The 17,616-nt window shown below is 35.2% G+C and overlaps 1 protein-coding gene across 1 annotated transcript; it reads left to right on the forward strand.

Annotated features, from left to right (window-relative positions):
- Positions 1–616: 616 nt before the first annotated feature.
- LOC121422845 (WW domain-binding protein 2-like) lies at positions 617–14,919 on the forward strand. Its single transcript, XM_041618058.1, has 8 exons — positions 617–773; positions 5,633–5,738; positions 7,118–7,253; positions 8,197–8,289; positions 9,635–9,823; positions 10,397–10,447; positions 11,236–11,309; positions 14,776–14,919. The coding sequence occupies exons 1-8, from the start codon at positions 718–720 to the stop codon at positions 14,818–14,820; spliced, it is 750 nt and encodes a 249-aa protein (XP_041473992.1). The 5' UTR covers positions 617–717; the 3' UTR covers positions 14,821–14,919.
- Positions 14,920–17,616: the final 2,697 nt, after the last annotated feature.

Below are 17,616 nucleotides of genomic sequence, written 5' to 3' on the forward strand. Positions count from 1 at the left end.
GACTCAGTGATTTATTTCCTGTGTAATTCTAATTATTTTATCACAGAATTGTGATATCGGAAGGGGGAAAATGTGCATTAGAAATTGCACATGGTGGTAGTCATAATGGACCCCTATACTACATTCAACTGTTTCCCGGCCATTGCGTTGATTTTTTTCATACCCGGTACCATGTATGGAAATAAGTGGTACAGAAAAAATAACGCAATTTCGGAATTTGAAACTGCGCTACTCGTTATTTTTTAAGGCTGATTCATGATTTTGAGTGTGGATTTTGGATGATTTATGGAAAAACGAGGTACGGTACTGAAAAAAAAGACGCAACAACCACTTGCCCGATCGGGCAATTGACTTTGAGAGGTGCTTGCCCGCACGTCATTTTCACTTGCCCCGGGCAAGCGGGCAAGCGGGTTTGTCGCGCCCTGATGGGTATAGTGATTACCAATATTTACAACTTTTAAAAATTCATATCTTTCTTTTTGGTTGTCCAATACTGTTCAAACTTTCATCTATCAACTTGTCTGATTTTTCTTTTCCTTATAAAAACAAGTTTTTATTTGGTTGGATTCCCCTTTAAAACGTGTGAAGCTCGAATGAAGACCATTAACGATGACGTCATATATGTCAATTACGTCATTAGTTCTCAACAACAACTTTACGCTACGGCTACGGAAGTTTGACAAGAAAGGGTTTTAAACGTCCTGATTAACAATAAATATGTCTTTGAACACAGCAAACACTAAAGATGGATCTCTAGTATTACAAGGAGATCGGTGAGTATTATTTTTTTGTACTGTGCTACAAATAGCAGAAGACTGGATCTATAGAGTTTCAGTTTGGCTTGGAAGCAATTGCGGTCGCTGTCCCACATATTGCAATCTATGTTTGGTGAATTCAATATTGTTAAATTTGTGTCATCTGTGGCTGTGTTTTAATTATGTGCAGTGTGCTTGCTTGTGCCCATTCACACGTATTGCGAGGTTAGTATACTATACTAACCTTGCACAATCAATTTGTTTAGGCAATGGATTTTAGAGTGAACTGCGCTTCAATAAATGTGAATAATTCCTTGCCCCACTTGTCCCACTCACACAACATGCGAGGTTAGTAATACTAACCTCGCACAACGCATGTGGTTTCATAGTGGACTTTGACGTTTTCATTCATCACACGAATGTGAGGGAATGAAAAACACCAAACGTTTCAGTATTTCTCCACTATCGTATTATTATTTTAATAATTAAATTTGTCTTAAAAATGATTTGGAAATTGTTTATAAAAGTGTTTTTATCGCTGACCTCCGAGTCTCAACCAGGATACTCTGTTCGATCCGTCCTTAATACTGCGGTAGAAAGTACGCAAACAACAAGCGAAAAGCAATTTTTCGTATCGAACATTCTCAATTCAAGTCGTCAGCGCATAATAGGAAATTGTACCAAAAATCAACAGGTTGCATCTCATGTATATACTTATTGGTAAAGTACGCCATCTTTTGACAAGATGATGATGAAAGTGAATTGAACGAGCAAGAAAATAATGCTGGTCGCCTAGAATGCAGCTAGCTTGCAAGACCGTAAACAAAGGTACGGTAGGCACTTAAGAACCAAGTTTGAGAGTTGTAAATGCCGCTTAGAAATCGTTAGGCATTTTGGCCTGTGTTCAAGGCGTAGCTGTTCTATTTTTTTAGATGTGTGAGATCGAAATCATAGCGAGTAAACACTCTTCCGGAAGAGTGTATACTCGCTGTGATATGATCCCGATAGGGAGGCGCAACACCCCCACCCACATGGGCGCAAATCCCAGGGCCGGGGGACATGTCCCCCTCACCCAAAATAGTAGGGGGCACATATGAAATGTCCCCCTACTATTTTTGGTCATTTCATTCAAAATCGAAATAAAACATGTATTTTGGAAGAGACGATCTTACTTTTGGGATGCCCCCCCCCCTTTTTTCCCCCTTGTTTGCTTGTCAAATTTCTTTTGGTCAAGATGACCTTCTTTAGGGGGTGATAAACCTTCTTTTTTTGTTTGTTTGTTTTTTGCTTGTCAATTTTCCAGCCCCTGGTCCCCCTACCTTTGGGGAGAGATTTCCGCCCTTGCAAGTAGACATACTCTTGATATTGTTTGCGAATCTGCACGGGCGTCGGGGGCTGGGGTATGAGCAAAAGCGGTGAGACGAGAACAAAAATAGAAGGGAAAGGAGGGCAGAAAAAAAGTGAACGAAAGAAAAATTAATTGAAAATAAAAGGGAGGAGAAAATAGGGAGAAATGTGATGGGTTACGTCGAGATTTTATGTGCCCGTGCAAAAAGAAATGAGCAGAGGTTGAGATGTTGTCCGTTTGGGCAAATGCCTGTCTGTTTCTCGAACTTGCCAGTGTTGCAAAAATTGGAATCACTGCTTCATGTATACCAACAGTGACAGGATTTAGCGGTTGTAGGTATAAATCGCGCTCTAACGCTCTAAAACTGTGTTCTTTATCAAAAAGCTGTCCTTCATATTCATTTTCACAAAAGAATATAAAGTTAATTTCAATCATTGTCTATATAGTTATCCTGTTTATGATAAAAATACTTAGAAATTGGGTTAGGTTAGGGTTATCAAATTATCAGGGCAGAAAATATATTTTTTTCTGATTTTGCGCGTCGAGCTGGCATTATTTGATCTGTGAGATTATGTTTTTGATGACATTCATTGTATTCACAGCAATAATTATTAAACATTGCGCACACGAGCAGTTGCTCTATATATTCTATGTAATATAATATATAGAGCAACTGCCCATTTTTTATGGTCCATAATATACCCACTTTTTTCTTTTTTGGAACGAGTATGAAGTTATCTACTGATATACTGAATGTACAATAAAAGTCATTATCATGCAGTTCTTGGCATTTCATTTACCTTTTTTTTTACCATGATTGTATCCCATAGCTGCTCGCATAGGCCTACGCCGTCACAAATAACAAAACAAGATCTCACTTTTTTTTCTTTTTTGTGGGGGATGGATTTTCCATACGCATGCGTACAATTTTTCAAATTATTTTTTTCTGCTATTTTCATAATAAACTTTAAATGATTTCGCCTTTGCACTATTATTTTTTTTAAAGACAAAATAACAAAATTACATCTAGTCATCATCATCATATCATCGTCACCAACTTCATTCTCATCTTCATCACCACTACCACCATCATTATCATCATCATCATCACCGCCACCATCACCACCACTATCATCTTCACCAAGATAATTTTCATCATCATCATTGCCATCATCGTCTCTTTTTTCTTATTTTTCTCCTTCCTGCTTTTTTTCCCTTCCTATTTTCCTCTTTTTTAGAGGGGCACACCACCACGCTTCCTCACTGGATATCCGCCTCTAAATACGTTTGTTGTTGTATATAAGTTGGCGGATGCCTCATGAAATGAAATAAGATAAAATAAGGAAAGGGAAACTAAGAAGAAAAAGAAGGACTGAGGAGAAGAAAAAAGAAAGCCAAACAAACAAGAAAAAACAATATCAAAATTTCGTTGTAAAGTCTTCTACGTGAGTTTAATAATTATGTTTTCAATGAAATGAGAACATAAAAAAATTGAAACAAGTAAGAAGGGCTATACATCGTAGCAAAGAAATAGAGGGAAGCTCCGAGACAATAAAAAGGGTGAGAAAAAGAAAAGACTGAAATACTCACAACACGAGCATAATAAAAAATATGGAATTAGCGAGGACAAGAAGCTGAGGGACCCCCCCCTCTCTCTCTAGTTATTTATGTATCAAACTCGCATACACAAGGATTTCTTACTAATCAAAATATTGCGAGCAAAAAGCACGAGCTGACATTTTTTAAATATTCAAAACTGATAGAGAGACACATTTTGAACAATCCATGAATCATAATAATTATTCATTAGCTTACCAATCGAATCATTCGATTGCGACAAATGATCTGAGAATTAATGTTTTTAGGAATTCATTAAAAGCATAGTATCTCAACATTTAAATAATTAAGGCGGGCGCAAGGTATTAGCTAATACACCGATAAAATTTATTTGGACATTTTAAGTATTTTCGGTAATCATGAAAAGATTGATATTTCATGAAAGCTCAAATCCCGAGGAGGAATATTTTTATTAATTGACTTTAAAAAAAATGTTCTAAGCCCCATTTAATATTTGATTATAAGTCGATGCAGTAAAAGCTGAAAAAAATAAAGTATTTTGTGTTCCTCTATCATAATTATCTTTCTCTTTAACCCTGGTTCTTTTTTTTCGGGGGGGGGGAAGCATTTTGGTTAAAAAAAGAGAGAAAAAAGATAATTGCTGGCTTGTGGACGCCTGGTGTGGACAGTAGTGGTAGGGACACCCCCGCCCCCCCCCCCTGTAGTTACGCCAATATGGGACCAAATGATCCTACATGTCCGAGGCGAAACTTGTGCAATCAATTAAACGTTATATTTGAACAAAATTAAAGCTTGCGCTGTTTAACTTCAATCTCTTTCAGCTAAATTTACGATGAACGCTGCGTTATGAAATATATAATTATCAACATCTGGCGAAAAGAATAAGCGACCGATCACCTGACGAGAACGCGTATCACGTGATCTGCATATCAGGTTCGATCTCGAGTCGGCAGTGAAGGGCAACTGCCAAGAAAATCAGGAAAAAGTCGTCAAAATATAAGTTCCCCTTCATTTATTTCAATTTTTTGTTATTTCCAGCAAAATTTATTTCTCAATAAATCAAAATTTAATCAAAAGACTCAAATTTAGCTAGTACTTTTGTGAAAATTACAATAAATTTAAGTCCACAAAAAATAACCCAAAAATAGCACTGATGTCGCCTATGAGGTCCAAACATTACATGTATGGACCTCATAGTAACTGGCTATTCATCAGTAATGAAAAAGAACAGAGGGGCTTGAAAGAGGCAAGCCCAAGTTGTGACTTACTTTCAAAACATACAGTTGGTTTTGCATACATTTTAATTATTTGCGCGCTTTGTTCGATAAGAGTCACATAAAGCAGACTGCCAAGTTCAACTCAAATCACATTCTATTCACAATACACACAGAGTGCCTTTACACGTACACAATAGTGATGCGTGAATTGCATTGTACAGTGTACACACAAAGCTCTCCTTTACGAAAAAAGTGATCAAAAGCTATTTTGAGCTGAATTTATCAGCATGGTCCATGCATATCCCCTCTTAAGGTTGCACCTTTAAATTAATGTCGCATTAATTTATTAATTGACACAGACAGTGAATTCTGTCTGTGGCTGGCACAGAGTTAGCAAACCTATGTACACGTAGTATGGGTAATAACAGAGATGAACAGAAGACAATCTTAAAAACAAAAATACTATGGAACAAAACACAAAAAGTTTGAACAAAAATGAGTGACAAAATTGCTCAAAGAGGCAAATTTCTGTGCTGGAATCTTTACAAAATCTAATATCAGAATCTGATAAAATCTACATGTATGACAAAATAAGCTATGAGTATTTGCTTCTTTATAAATTTCTGCGATACATTCAATCTGCAGAGCACTATACAAAAATGCCAATGTTGTAATGTATTGTATTGCACAGTCGCTGTGATAACCCTCTTATTTTTTACTTATTTTGTGTTTAGTGTGATCCTGGTGCAAGATGGAGTGGAAGCATCTTTTGAAATGAGTCCCATGGTGGATCACTTCAAAGGAACCAAGAAGGGCAAGGTTTACCTCACATCACTTGTGGTAAGTAGCAGGGTGGAATATAATCTTTATTTATGTTTATTTATTTAATAATAATAATAATAGGGTATTTATATTGCGCACATATCCACCTTGTTAGGTGCTCAAAGCGCTCATATATTACCTGGCTAAGCTAGGCGTTCATAGCGCCTACGGCTTTTTAATGAATTACTTCCTACCAGTACTCATTTACCTCACCTGGGTTGAGTGCAGCACATTGTGGATCAGTTTCTTGCTGAAGGATATTACGCCATGGCTGGGATTCGAACCCATATTATCTTTATATTTTTTTTTACAACAGGGCAATTGCTGAATATGTGGGGCTACTTGTTTCATTTCAAGAGCTACTCTTTGTGCAACAATCAATTACATGTGTGTGGTATATGAAAGTTTATTATTCTGCTGAACATTCATTTTCTCAATATTCATGAATATACATTTACAAACGTGTCAGATCTTCAGGCAACTGTAGAATAGATGCCCGCCTCAGAGCGTGCAATTTGGTGTAATTTTAAGGAAAATTTGAGCTGTCATGAGGACCAACGCCTGTCCACATGTATTTCTTGTGCTAGTAAATAGTGGAAAATATTTGAGTTATGAATAAAATATGGAGTGGGTAATAACCTTCAAATTGTTTTCCCTGCAACTTGTGTTAATATTGTTTGCCTTTGAACAGTTACTCATTTTAAAGGTTTAAATTTATATATTTCCGTTCAACAGAATAAACAAATATAATCAAAGTAATAGTACACATTCAAAACAATATAGACAGTTCAATGACATTTTATAACTAATATAGAAGATAAATTAACTGAACGGAGGGACTTGCCAAGAAAAGCAATGCTTGTATAAAAGGCAAGTCCTTAAACTTCATTTCAGTACTAATTAACAAAGCTATATACAATAATGGAGATGGTAAAAACAAGCAATCTACAAAAATAATGCGACTACAAAAAATTTGAGAAAGTGATTTAAATGATAAAAATGATATTAAAATTCGAAGTATAACATTATAATTAGGAGATAAAAAAGAGGCAAAGGAAAGAGGGATGGAGAGAAGGATGGTGCAAATAAAACTGAAGGGCAATGCCATAAAATAATCAACCTTTTTGTACATCCGACCCCCATTTTTCTCAAGTCTTACTTCACATCATTAACTGACCAAGTCATGGTCATTTGAGAGCATTACAGACTATCAAAAGAACCAGAAATCCGGGACAGAAAATTTTATGAGGTCCCACATATAGGGGGTCGGACGTACATATTTTATGGAATTGCCCTGAAAATAAAATGAGGAACATGACAGGTGCACAGGTCATTGAGCATTGTAGTGTCATTATTTAGTTGAGTCCATTTATGAATTTTTTTTTATTCCTTTGCAGATGGCCTTTGTCCCTACAAAGTCTGGTCTGATGAAATCTCTTGCAGTCCCATTCACCAACCTCAAGAACTTGGAAATCAAGCAACCTCTGTTTGGAGCTAATTATCTCTCTGGCAACATTCAGGCTCAACCTGGTGGTAAGTCTGAGAAGATCCGCTTTCGTCTGACCCTTGGAGCTAAACTGGTTATAGCAGACAAGAGGGAGTTTTCGATTTGCATGTCTACTAGTGGACTGCGACGAAAGTGCGTCATAATAGTCTGCTTTGTGTTGATGGTATACAAAGTCAGTCGAGCACATGATTGGAAGACACTGATCATGTGCAAGCCATTCCTGACTCGTCAACTTCATGATGACGACCGTGGATTTCGCTCAGATCACGCTCGTTCGAAATGTAGTAAACGAGCAAACAAATCCTAGCCCATTGATTGAAGCCACGTGGTGATTTACTCCAGCGGTTCTGTATACCGTAAACACAAAGCAGACTATTATGACGCACTTTCGCCGCAGTCCACTAGTCAACGAGCAAATTGAAAACTCGCTGTTGATTTTTCTACGCCCGTCCTAGACGGGACGTATTATGGTATCACGCTCGGTGTCCGTCCGTTTACTTTTCCTTGTAAACGCAATAAATTCAGTTTGACTTAACCTCTATAATTTGGTGTGTATGATACTACATGTAGCATAGATCCTAGCATTTCTATTGATTTTGAGGTCAGAAGGTCAAAGATGAAGTCGCCACCTTCCAATTTTCTTGCTTGACCAATAACTCCTTTTTTCGCGTTACAGGCGGCCGTATTATGTGCTCGCCTTAGCGACACTCCTGTTCAACAAATTTTTCAAAGGGCATACCTGTATGAACTAGCAGCCTTGATAGCCCATTTCAAGTCCTGAAGTAGGCCAGGGTCGTGACCCATAATGCAACATTCTTTTTTGCTCATTTTCCTTCCCACAAAGAAGTGCCTCTAGCCCCCCCCCACTACCCTTATTTTCTTCTCCCATCTGTCATTTCTTTTTTAAAACCATTTTTATTTGTTGTTTCATGTACTTGTAAGTTCTGCTACTTTTCATTTTGTTGACAGGTGGTTTTGAGGGTCAGGTCAAGTTTAAGATGATATTCAATAATGGAGGTGCTATTGATATGGCACAAGGTTTGATGAGAGCAGTCAAACGAGGTAAGTCTATTTTTTCTTTTCATTACAACCAAATTAAATCCCATCCATTAGTGAAATAGGAATGTTGTTTTAAATATATTTTGTAGTATTGATTTAAAAAAACATGTTTTGCAATAGAAAGAATGAACATTCTTTCCTTGTTGCTTATTGCAAAACATGTTTTTTTTTAATAAAAGCTTTTTCTTCAAATACAAATTTGTGCAAGTAAAAGTGGATTATCAAAGTGTTTTAATTACCAGACACAACATCAAATAACATTTGAATATCTTTATGGATCACTTTCCCACTCCTGCTTGAAAAATTGAATTATAAAAGTGTAAAAGAATATGGACACATTTGCCTTTGTGGAAACTAAATGTAAATTAATACAAATTGTAATTGGTTACTTAGAATTTATCTGGCTGAACTATTGTATGGAATAGAATAATAGATATGCATGAAGATTATAGGGTAATTGGATTTGGTCTTTAGTATTTCTTATGCAATATGCTTTTGCATTATTAAAAAGTAGGAATCTCAAAATTCAAATACATGTAGTTGGTACTACAATCTTGATTTAGTTAAAGGACAAGTCCACCCCAACAAAAAGTTGATTTGAATAAAAAGAAAAATATTACAAGCATAACACGGAAAATTTCATCAAAATCGGATGTAAAATAAGAATGTTATGACATTTTAAAGTTTTGCTTATTTTTCACAAAACAGTGATATGTATAATTCAGTGACAAATGAGACAGTCGATGATGTCCTTCACTCACTATTTCTTTTTTTTTATTGTTTGAATTATACAATATTTAATTTTTACATATTTGACAATAAGGACCAACTTGACTGAACCATATAGTATCAAATAATGCTAATTCCACAGGTTCGGGGAGGAATTAATTGTTGTTTCACTTGACAATGAAGAGAAAATTAGAATATTTTATATTTCATGTTATAAAATACTAAAGAAATAGTGAGTGGATGACATCATCAGTATCCTCATTTGCATACTAACCAGGATGTGCATATAACTGTTATGTGAAATTAAAACAAAATTTTAACATGTCATAACTTTCTAATTTTACAACCGATTTTGATGAAATTTTCAGTGTTATGCTTGTTGGATTTTTCTCTTTTTATTTGAATCAACTTTTTGTTGGGGTGAACTTGTCCTTTGATCATCTGTGGGTTAAGGTTATGATTTTAATCGAGATCATTGTTTGAATGTAATGTTTTTGTTGAAAGGATTTAAATCCTTCAATGTGAGTTCATAAGATATTCTTAATCCTAAAAGAAATTCCCTTATTTTAAATTCTGTGATGATTATCTTGTATTTCTTTTCGAAACTTTTTGTCCGCAGCGCAAAATGCCCCACGGCCAGCTTCCGCCCCCAATGCAGCACCACAGATGTACCCCGCCCCATACCCAGGGGGTCACCCCCAGGCGCCCCCTCAGCCTGGCTACCAGAACGGGGGAGCATATTACCCCCCTCCTCAGGGTGGGATGTACCAACAGCCCTACCCCCCTCCTGGAGCTGCATACCCTCCAGGTATTGAAATCATTATTTCACCTTTCTTCATATTTCATACATGTATCATATCATATTCATATGTCACTCCTTGTTTGTAGTGAAAGTTGTAGTTGTACTTAGGGCTGCATGCATGATATATAACAAAATAGAAAATATTCCATGTTTATAAGATTCAGATGTTTCTTTCACAACAAATAAACCAAACAATGAGTTTATTTAATTAACTTGTGTTGAATCTTTTCATGTTGAATTAGCAAAATGTATTTAGTGAATACTCCCGCTTCATAACAAATCTTGAATATTATTACTCTTTCAAATAGCTTAGTTGGTTATTAAAAATAAGTTTGTGTATGTAGCTTGTGTTAAATCTTATGAATCTTGAAAATATATTCATGGTATAACTCTTGAATATTACTTTTTTCACAGTTTCTGCTTCAAGAATGATGATAAAGAATGACACATTTTAATATTTAAGCATTTATTTTTCCTGAACATGATATGAGTTTTGGGTTCCCTATATCATATATTGGCAAAAATCGCAATTTATTTTTTTTTACACAATGAATTATATTTTACCATTTTCTTTCATAGGCCAACCTATGCAGCCTCCGCCACCTTACTACGGAAATGCTCCGCCTAATGGTATGCAGTTCTTCTCTTCAATTTGCACTTCAGGAAACTCTTATTCTAATTTTTTAGCATGACGTAGTTACATGTAGTGTCAAGTGGATCTGTATTTGCCTACATAATCACGTCTGAGTACACTAACAGTACAGAATACATGTCCAAATTTTTTTTGGGTTTTATACTGTAATTTCTGAATGCACTGATTGAAGAAGTCTTGTTCAACTTTTCATGTATTTCTGTTCACTACCGCTCATGCCAAACTTTAAGCCCTGGAACAAAAAAAAATGTAAAGGATGTTTCCTTGAATTACAGGTTTATGAATCTCTTTGTCATCGAGTTACATTTTGTTATATCCTCCAACTGCTTTATTCTTACGTGGGTCAGCCCTAATGTACCAAACATTAAATTTGCTATTTCAACAAGTGAAATAACTATTTTAGAGTTCTGATAAGAGATATGTTTTCGTCCCTTATAAAGTCAAAAGAAACAATTGTAGATGAGACATTCTATAAAATTATCAACCTTTTTGTATGTCAGCCAAATTTGATACCTTCCTTCATTGACTTCTCAAGCCATGATGATTTAAAAGTATTACAATATTTCAGATGAGCTAGAAAACAAAGACAAACCCTTTCAGGAAGTTCCTCACAAACAATCTGTCGGGCATACTTTTTTGGAATTGCCCAAATGTAAATATTCATTATATTTTGAAAAATATTTTTATACCAGATGTTTAAAGTTTTATGTTAATTCATTTTTGCAAATACAGTTATTTGATCTTTTTTGTTCCCTTTTTGCTTCAGTTGGAACAGCGCCCCCTCAGCCTGCTTATTGGGATCCTAACTCGCAGAACGTTTACATTCCACAAGCAGAACCGGTAAGTTATACCATGAAGAGATCTGTAGTTAAATAGATTTCATCACAATGGCATAAAAATTAATATTCCTCACAAAAATGAAGATAATACTGGCAATAGTGTTGGATACTCAAACTATCATCAGAATTTGGTAAAATTTCGAATCCTCGTGGACTAATGTGGAGTATATTTTGAAAGCTTTTCATCAGTCACGAAAAGTAAAGATCGTTTTCAGTGATTTGATTTCAATTGGCAACCTATATCTGCACTTCATGGCCTGAATTCACAAAGATGGTCCTTAAAATCATCTTTGAACCCGTGGTTTATGCAGATTTCCTTGATAAATTACGCTTTTTTACCACGTACATTAAAAAATGTCCAAAACCTGATGTGCGATTTTGTCACAGTGCGCCAAATTGACGCCTGTTGACGTAGTTATCCACGCTACTTTATTCATGATTCCACTGTTATGAATTAATGTGTCCACTCTTGAAACAGTGGGCTCATGAATAATATAGTATACTTCTCCATGACAACAGGCGTCAATTTGGCGCACTGTGACAAAAGCGCACATTTAATCTTTTTGATGTACATGTTAAAGCGTTAAATCTGCGTAATTTATACATAAAATCTGCATAAACCATGGGTTCAACCAATGATTTTAAAAACCAACTTTGTGAATTCGGGCCAATGTGCTCTGACTTTTTGCTCTCTCTCACAGTGTGTATATGAATGGTATATTTCCACCTGAAACTATTGGGGTAGGAACTGTTCATGAAATAATTTATTGTCATAAGAATCCAAGTATGCAGCATTTTCCTCTTATATCCCTGCCCCCTCAATATTAGTATGATTTGTTTTTAAAGTATTATATATACATATATTTTTTGGGGGTGGGGGGCTATTAGCCTGCCTGCATGCTTTGAAAGATTTGTGTAAAGTGCATTACAAATGTTATTAGTAGTACCCACAGCTATCGAACAAACTTCCCCTCAACATTAGAAATTCAACAAATTTACATAATTTAAAAATAATGAAATATTTATTCCAATAGTATGTACAGCACCTTGGAATCTCTTGCAGTGCAATAGAATATATAGAAATAGTTTTATTGTTATTATTATTACTAGCAGCATTAGATTTGTTATTATTCCTATTTGTTATTATCATTCTTCTTATTATTATTATAGTATTATTATTATCTTGGGGTCTTCTTTTTAGGTGGTCTGTCATTTATGACAGATCACCTCTTAATTTCGTCAATTTCTTCTTTATTACTTTATTTATTTTTAACGATGTTTCTTGTCGCCAAGTTATCTCAAAATAGACTTAATCAATTTCATTGAATTTCATGTCATTTATAGGATCTATCATGGACACGTCAAAATAAGCTTTTCAAGGTCATCGGGTCATGATGACGTCATCTAGGCGCCATTTTGTAAAATTCTTCATTTTATCATATCTTCATTATCAATTATCAAAAATTAACAATATCTACATGATATTAACTTCAGGTCAAGGGTCAACTGTCAATGTCATCAAAGGTCATGTAAAGGTCATGACGCGCGCGTACGCGCGCGTCAAAGGTAAAAAAATTCTTCAAATGGCCTATAAAATTTTTTGGGTACGTTTCAGATCATTCTAAGCATTTCAAAAATTTGCGCGCGCACACGCATGCGCGCGCGTTTCCGCGCGTAATGCCTTAACGCAGTGCAAAAACACCGTTTTTTTTACATCATTGCATTGATAATAAAATTCTGAACATTTTGATACCTTGATCAACCTTCTACGACCATTAATGACGAAATTAACACCAGTTAAAGTTTGCAGCACGTGTGCGCGCGAGCTCTCACTATAGGCCATATATGGGCAAAAACATGCCTATTGAAAATTCACTGTAGCTCTTCAAATAGTCCGTTGACCCCCAATTTTTTTTTCATATATCGATAGAGTATGAGTTGTAGATTTGATTTCATGTCATCAATGTCCCTAAATTATATCGTGACGTCATCAAAATGGCGCCTAAACTAAAAATTTCATTTTTTTAAAAATGACGTCATCAAATTTATGCAAATTTGGTTGTAACTTCTCGAATATAGATCGTTTTTCGCCCAGATTTCGATATGTTGTAGTTTAGAATGTACTCTTTCTCCTCAGTTCACATAAATATTCGTTTTGAGAAACGCATCATTGCGTAAAACAGCGATGAAAAGAGGCATGTCATTTTTCCTCATTTTGCGTGTAATCTCTATGGGACATGACTTTTTCTCAAAACCAGATTCGACATTCCTCTATTTCGTGAGCCATATCTCCATTTTTTCTTGTCAGTTTTCTTTAAGCTTTTAGTATGTTGTAGCTGAGATTCTAAGCTTTCGCAAGTGTGCCCTTCATTTTTTTATCAGATGCCGGGATCATGCCCGTATTTCACTTGCAAAATTGGACTTGTAATTCTCAAAATTGCTTACGTGTATTCTCTATGGTGAATATCGTGGCTTTGACTGCTTCTTAAAGGGCGCGGGTTCGAGTCCTGGGGTGAACAAGATGAATTTTTTTTTTCACTTTTTTTTTCTTTTTGCCACTTCTTACATGATCCTTTATGATAATTTAAAGGTATAAAAGTTTAAATTTAGCAAGATAAAACAGATTTTAATTACTTTTTTTCATATCACATGTATTTTGCGTGTAATCTCTATGGGACATGACCTTTTCTCAAAACTAGATTCGACATTCCTCTATTTCGTGAGCTATATCTCCATTGTTTCTTGTCAGTTTTCCCTGAGCTTTTAGTATGTTGTAGCCGAGATTCTAAGCTTTCGAAAATATGCCCTCCATTTTTTGATCAGATGCCGGGATCATGCCCGTATTTCGCTTGCAAAATTGGAATTGTAATTCTCAAATTTGCTTACGTGTAATCTCTATGGGGAATATGCTAGCTCAATGGATAACGCATTTGACGTGTTCGTCCGTATTGCTGACGTGTAGGTCCGTGTTGCTGACGTGGTGGTCCGTGTAGCTGACGTGTAGGTCCGTGTTGCTGACGTATTGGTCCGTGTTGACGACGTGCTCTGCCGGCATGATCCGTGTAGATCCGTATGAAGCTGCCGTGTTGATGCCGTGTTCACAGTCATCTGGGGCAAAACTATCCCGGACCTCCCCGGATCATGCCGGCATTGCCGTGTTGATCCGTGAGGTATAATCATCTATCTTGTATGTATCTGTTTGAAGATGTATGTCTGACGATTGTCATCACCACATCAATAATCACATTTAGTAATGGTCAAAACTTATTCTTAGGATGTCTACGATCAAGATTATCAATGATATCTAAATGATTTATTTCATACATCAGCCGACACTGAATGACAAATCATGACAGACCACCTAATTCGTCCGCATGACGAATTAAATTCTAGTTAACATTATTATTATCTTGATTATTATTTTTCATAATTATTTCTGTTCATTAAAAAATTATTTTTCCTCACAGACGGCTCCTCCTCCGCCATACACAGAGAAGTCAAAGACAGACTAAAGCCACCATTTTCTAGAGGAATCTGACCCCTCGGCCATGATTCTTCAACTCATATCAGCTGTGGAGGTAATGGTGATTATTCAATTTTATTAAATTAAAACAAAGTTATAGAACAAAATACCATCATGAATTAATAATGTATATTGTAGTCTACTGCTCCAGACCCAGGTGTGATATATTATCTGTTCGAGGCATGAATTACTATGTTTCTGTCCTGGCAATGCACCGAACGTAGTACATCAAGCTCCACATTTGTTGCACGTATATTTTTCGCTATGTACACCATACATGTACATAAATCAACTTTTGTAAATTTTGAATGCAGAGGTCATAATCTCTAGGTTCCAAATATTTTTGTTTTCTTTTTATTTAAGAGTGGTACTATGGTAGACTAGTTGCACATGGTTAGCAAATTGGAGCTGCTACATTGTTGTTATTGTTTTTGTAGGTTTTAAGGTTCGAACCCTTCAGATGTGAATCTTTAAGCCTTAAGATTATTAGCAGATGTAGTCTTAATCCAATACACAATCATTGTTGATTCTTGAAATGTATTTGTGGTACAGTCATGTCTTTTTATAAAGTCCAATGACATACCATCTGTTGGTTTGGAGTCGGTTTTATCGGTGCGCCCCTTGGCACTGCTTTAGATGTGAAATTCATGCACTAGTTCATTGTTTTGTCAGGGGAGTAGTATTACATATATCTAGATATGATTCATTCTAGGAATGGTATTATGTATATTTGCCAATTGGAGCACTATTATTCTGTTTTTGTCTGGATGTGAAGAGATAATGTAATAAGTTTATTAATGCTCAGAATATTTGGTAATTGATGATGGCTTTCTCCGAGTCACATGCTTTATTGAGAGAGAGAGAGAGCATCTTATTCTAAACTCGTGATGTTGCAGTGAATTACTAGATTTGTTTGTGTAAATAGTGATAGCATTATATATTCTCATATATAATGAATATATAAAGTCAAACATTTTTTTTCATTAGCAAATGATAATATATTTTCTCTCCTTGCTCTTTTTTCTCACTTCTATCTTAGTATCATGTACTCTTCTTGGTTTTTTTTTTCTCTCTCTTTCTTTTCATCCCTTTCATCTCTTTTTTTCTCTATCTCCCCTCACTCTCTCTCTTTGAAATTATATGAAAAATCAATAATGCATTTTTTTTTATCATAATTCATGGCACATGTATTTCTATTATTCTTTCTCTCTTGCTTGGCATTGACATTCATTCATATTATGTTGTTTCATTTACTTTTATTCTATTTCAAGTAATATTATTTTGTAAAGTATTTACCATTTTACTTTTCTCTGTAGAGATACTGTCAAATGTATTTAATTTCAGTGATTTTTAAAATTGATAATTCAATCCTGCTCATTAATCAATCAATTGTTGTAATTTTTTGTGTTTGATAAATTGAGACACACTTGAAATTATAAGTTCTGTTCATTTTGGCCTGGTTTGATTAACATTGTTACACAAGGATTGGCGATACTCGTACTACATATTTATTTGCTTTCTTTATGTGCACAACTTGCTATGATGATTTTTACTGACTTTTGGGGATGTTCTTTTTGCATTCCTGGAGTATATTTCCTAAAGTTTATCCCCATTAAATTATCCTCTTACATACAGGATGAGATCTATATGAATATGATGCTCACAGATGTGACAAATTTGTAGATATTATTTTTGGTAGAGTTATGTTTCCAGTGTTCAAAAAGCTGACCTTGTTTGAGATAAAAGTAGATTCCATTTGAGAGAATCCAAAAATTTGAATGATTAGAAATACGGGGTGTTTGCTTCACAGAGAGTTAAGTGTAACCTACATTGTAGAGACATGCTTAAAAGTCAAGTCCACCTCAGAAAAATGTTGATTTGAATCAATAGAGAAAAATCAGACAAGCATAATGCTGAAAATTTAATCACAATTGGATGTAAAATGTGAAAGTTATGACATTTCAAAGTTTCGCTTATTTTTAACAAAATAGTTTTATGAACGAGCCAGTTACATCCAAATGAGAGGGTCGATGATGTCACTCACTCACTATTTCTTTTGTTTTTGGTTGTTTGAATTATACAATATTTCAATTTTTACGAATTTGACGATTAGGACCTCCCTGCCTGAAGCACAAAATGTTAAAATAATGGAATTCCACGTGTTCAGGGAGGAATGAAACTTCATTTCACATGACAATGACGAGAAAATAAAAATATTTCATATAATGAAATACAAAAGAAATAGTGAGTGAGTGATGTCATCAGTTCCTCATTTGCATACCGACCGAGATGTGCATATATAACTGTTTTGTGAAATGAAGCAAAACTTTAAAATGCCAGAACTTTCTTATTTTACATCCGATTTTGATGAAATTTTCAGTGTTATGCTTGTTCAATTTTTCTCTTTTTATTCAAATCCAATTGATGGATAGGTGGAAGTGCACATCCCAAGGGAATTATCTGACCAATATGTTCATGCATTATTTACCGCACATGATTGAAATTTAAGTGCGACTCTACATGTAAATTACACTTAACTGTTTGTAGAGCAGTCCATAGGTGTCATTAAAAACAATGTTATGATTTCAGAAAACTACTCTACATGTGATTCTACAGAAAGGCTTTGGATGTCATTCCTTCTAAAAGTTAAGTTCCATTATCTTTATGGGGGGTTGATCTGTTATCCAAGCCTTTGTTCACATCTTTAAAAAATATATCTATAAACTTTGATTTGATACATGCGCAAAAATATGCAAGTGGATCAAGCAGTTATTTTGGAGGAATG

This window comes from Lytechinus variegatus, chromosome 10, assembly GCF_018143015.1.
Source record: "Lytechinus variegatus isolate NC3 chromosome 10, Lvar_3.0, whole genome shotgun sequence".
Taxonomy (NCBI): domain Eukaryota; kingdom Metazoa; phylum Echinodermata; class Echinoidea; order Temnopleuroida; family Toxopneustidae; genus Lytechinus; species Lytechinus variegatus.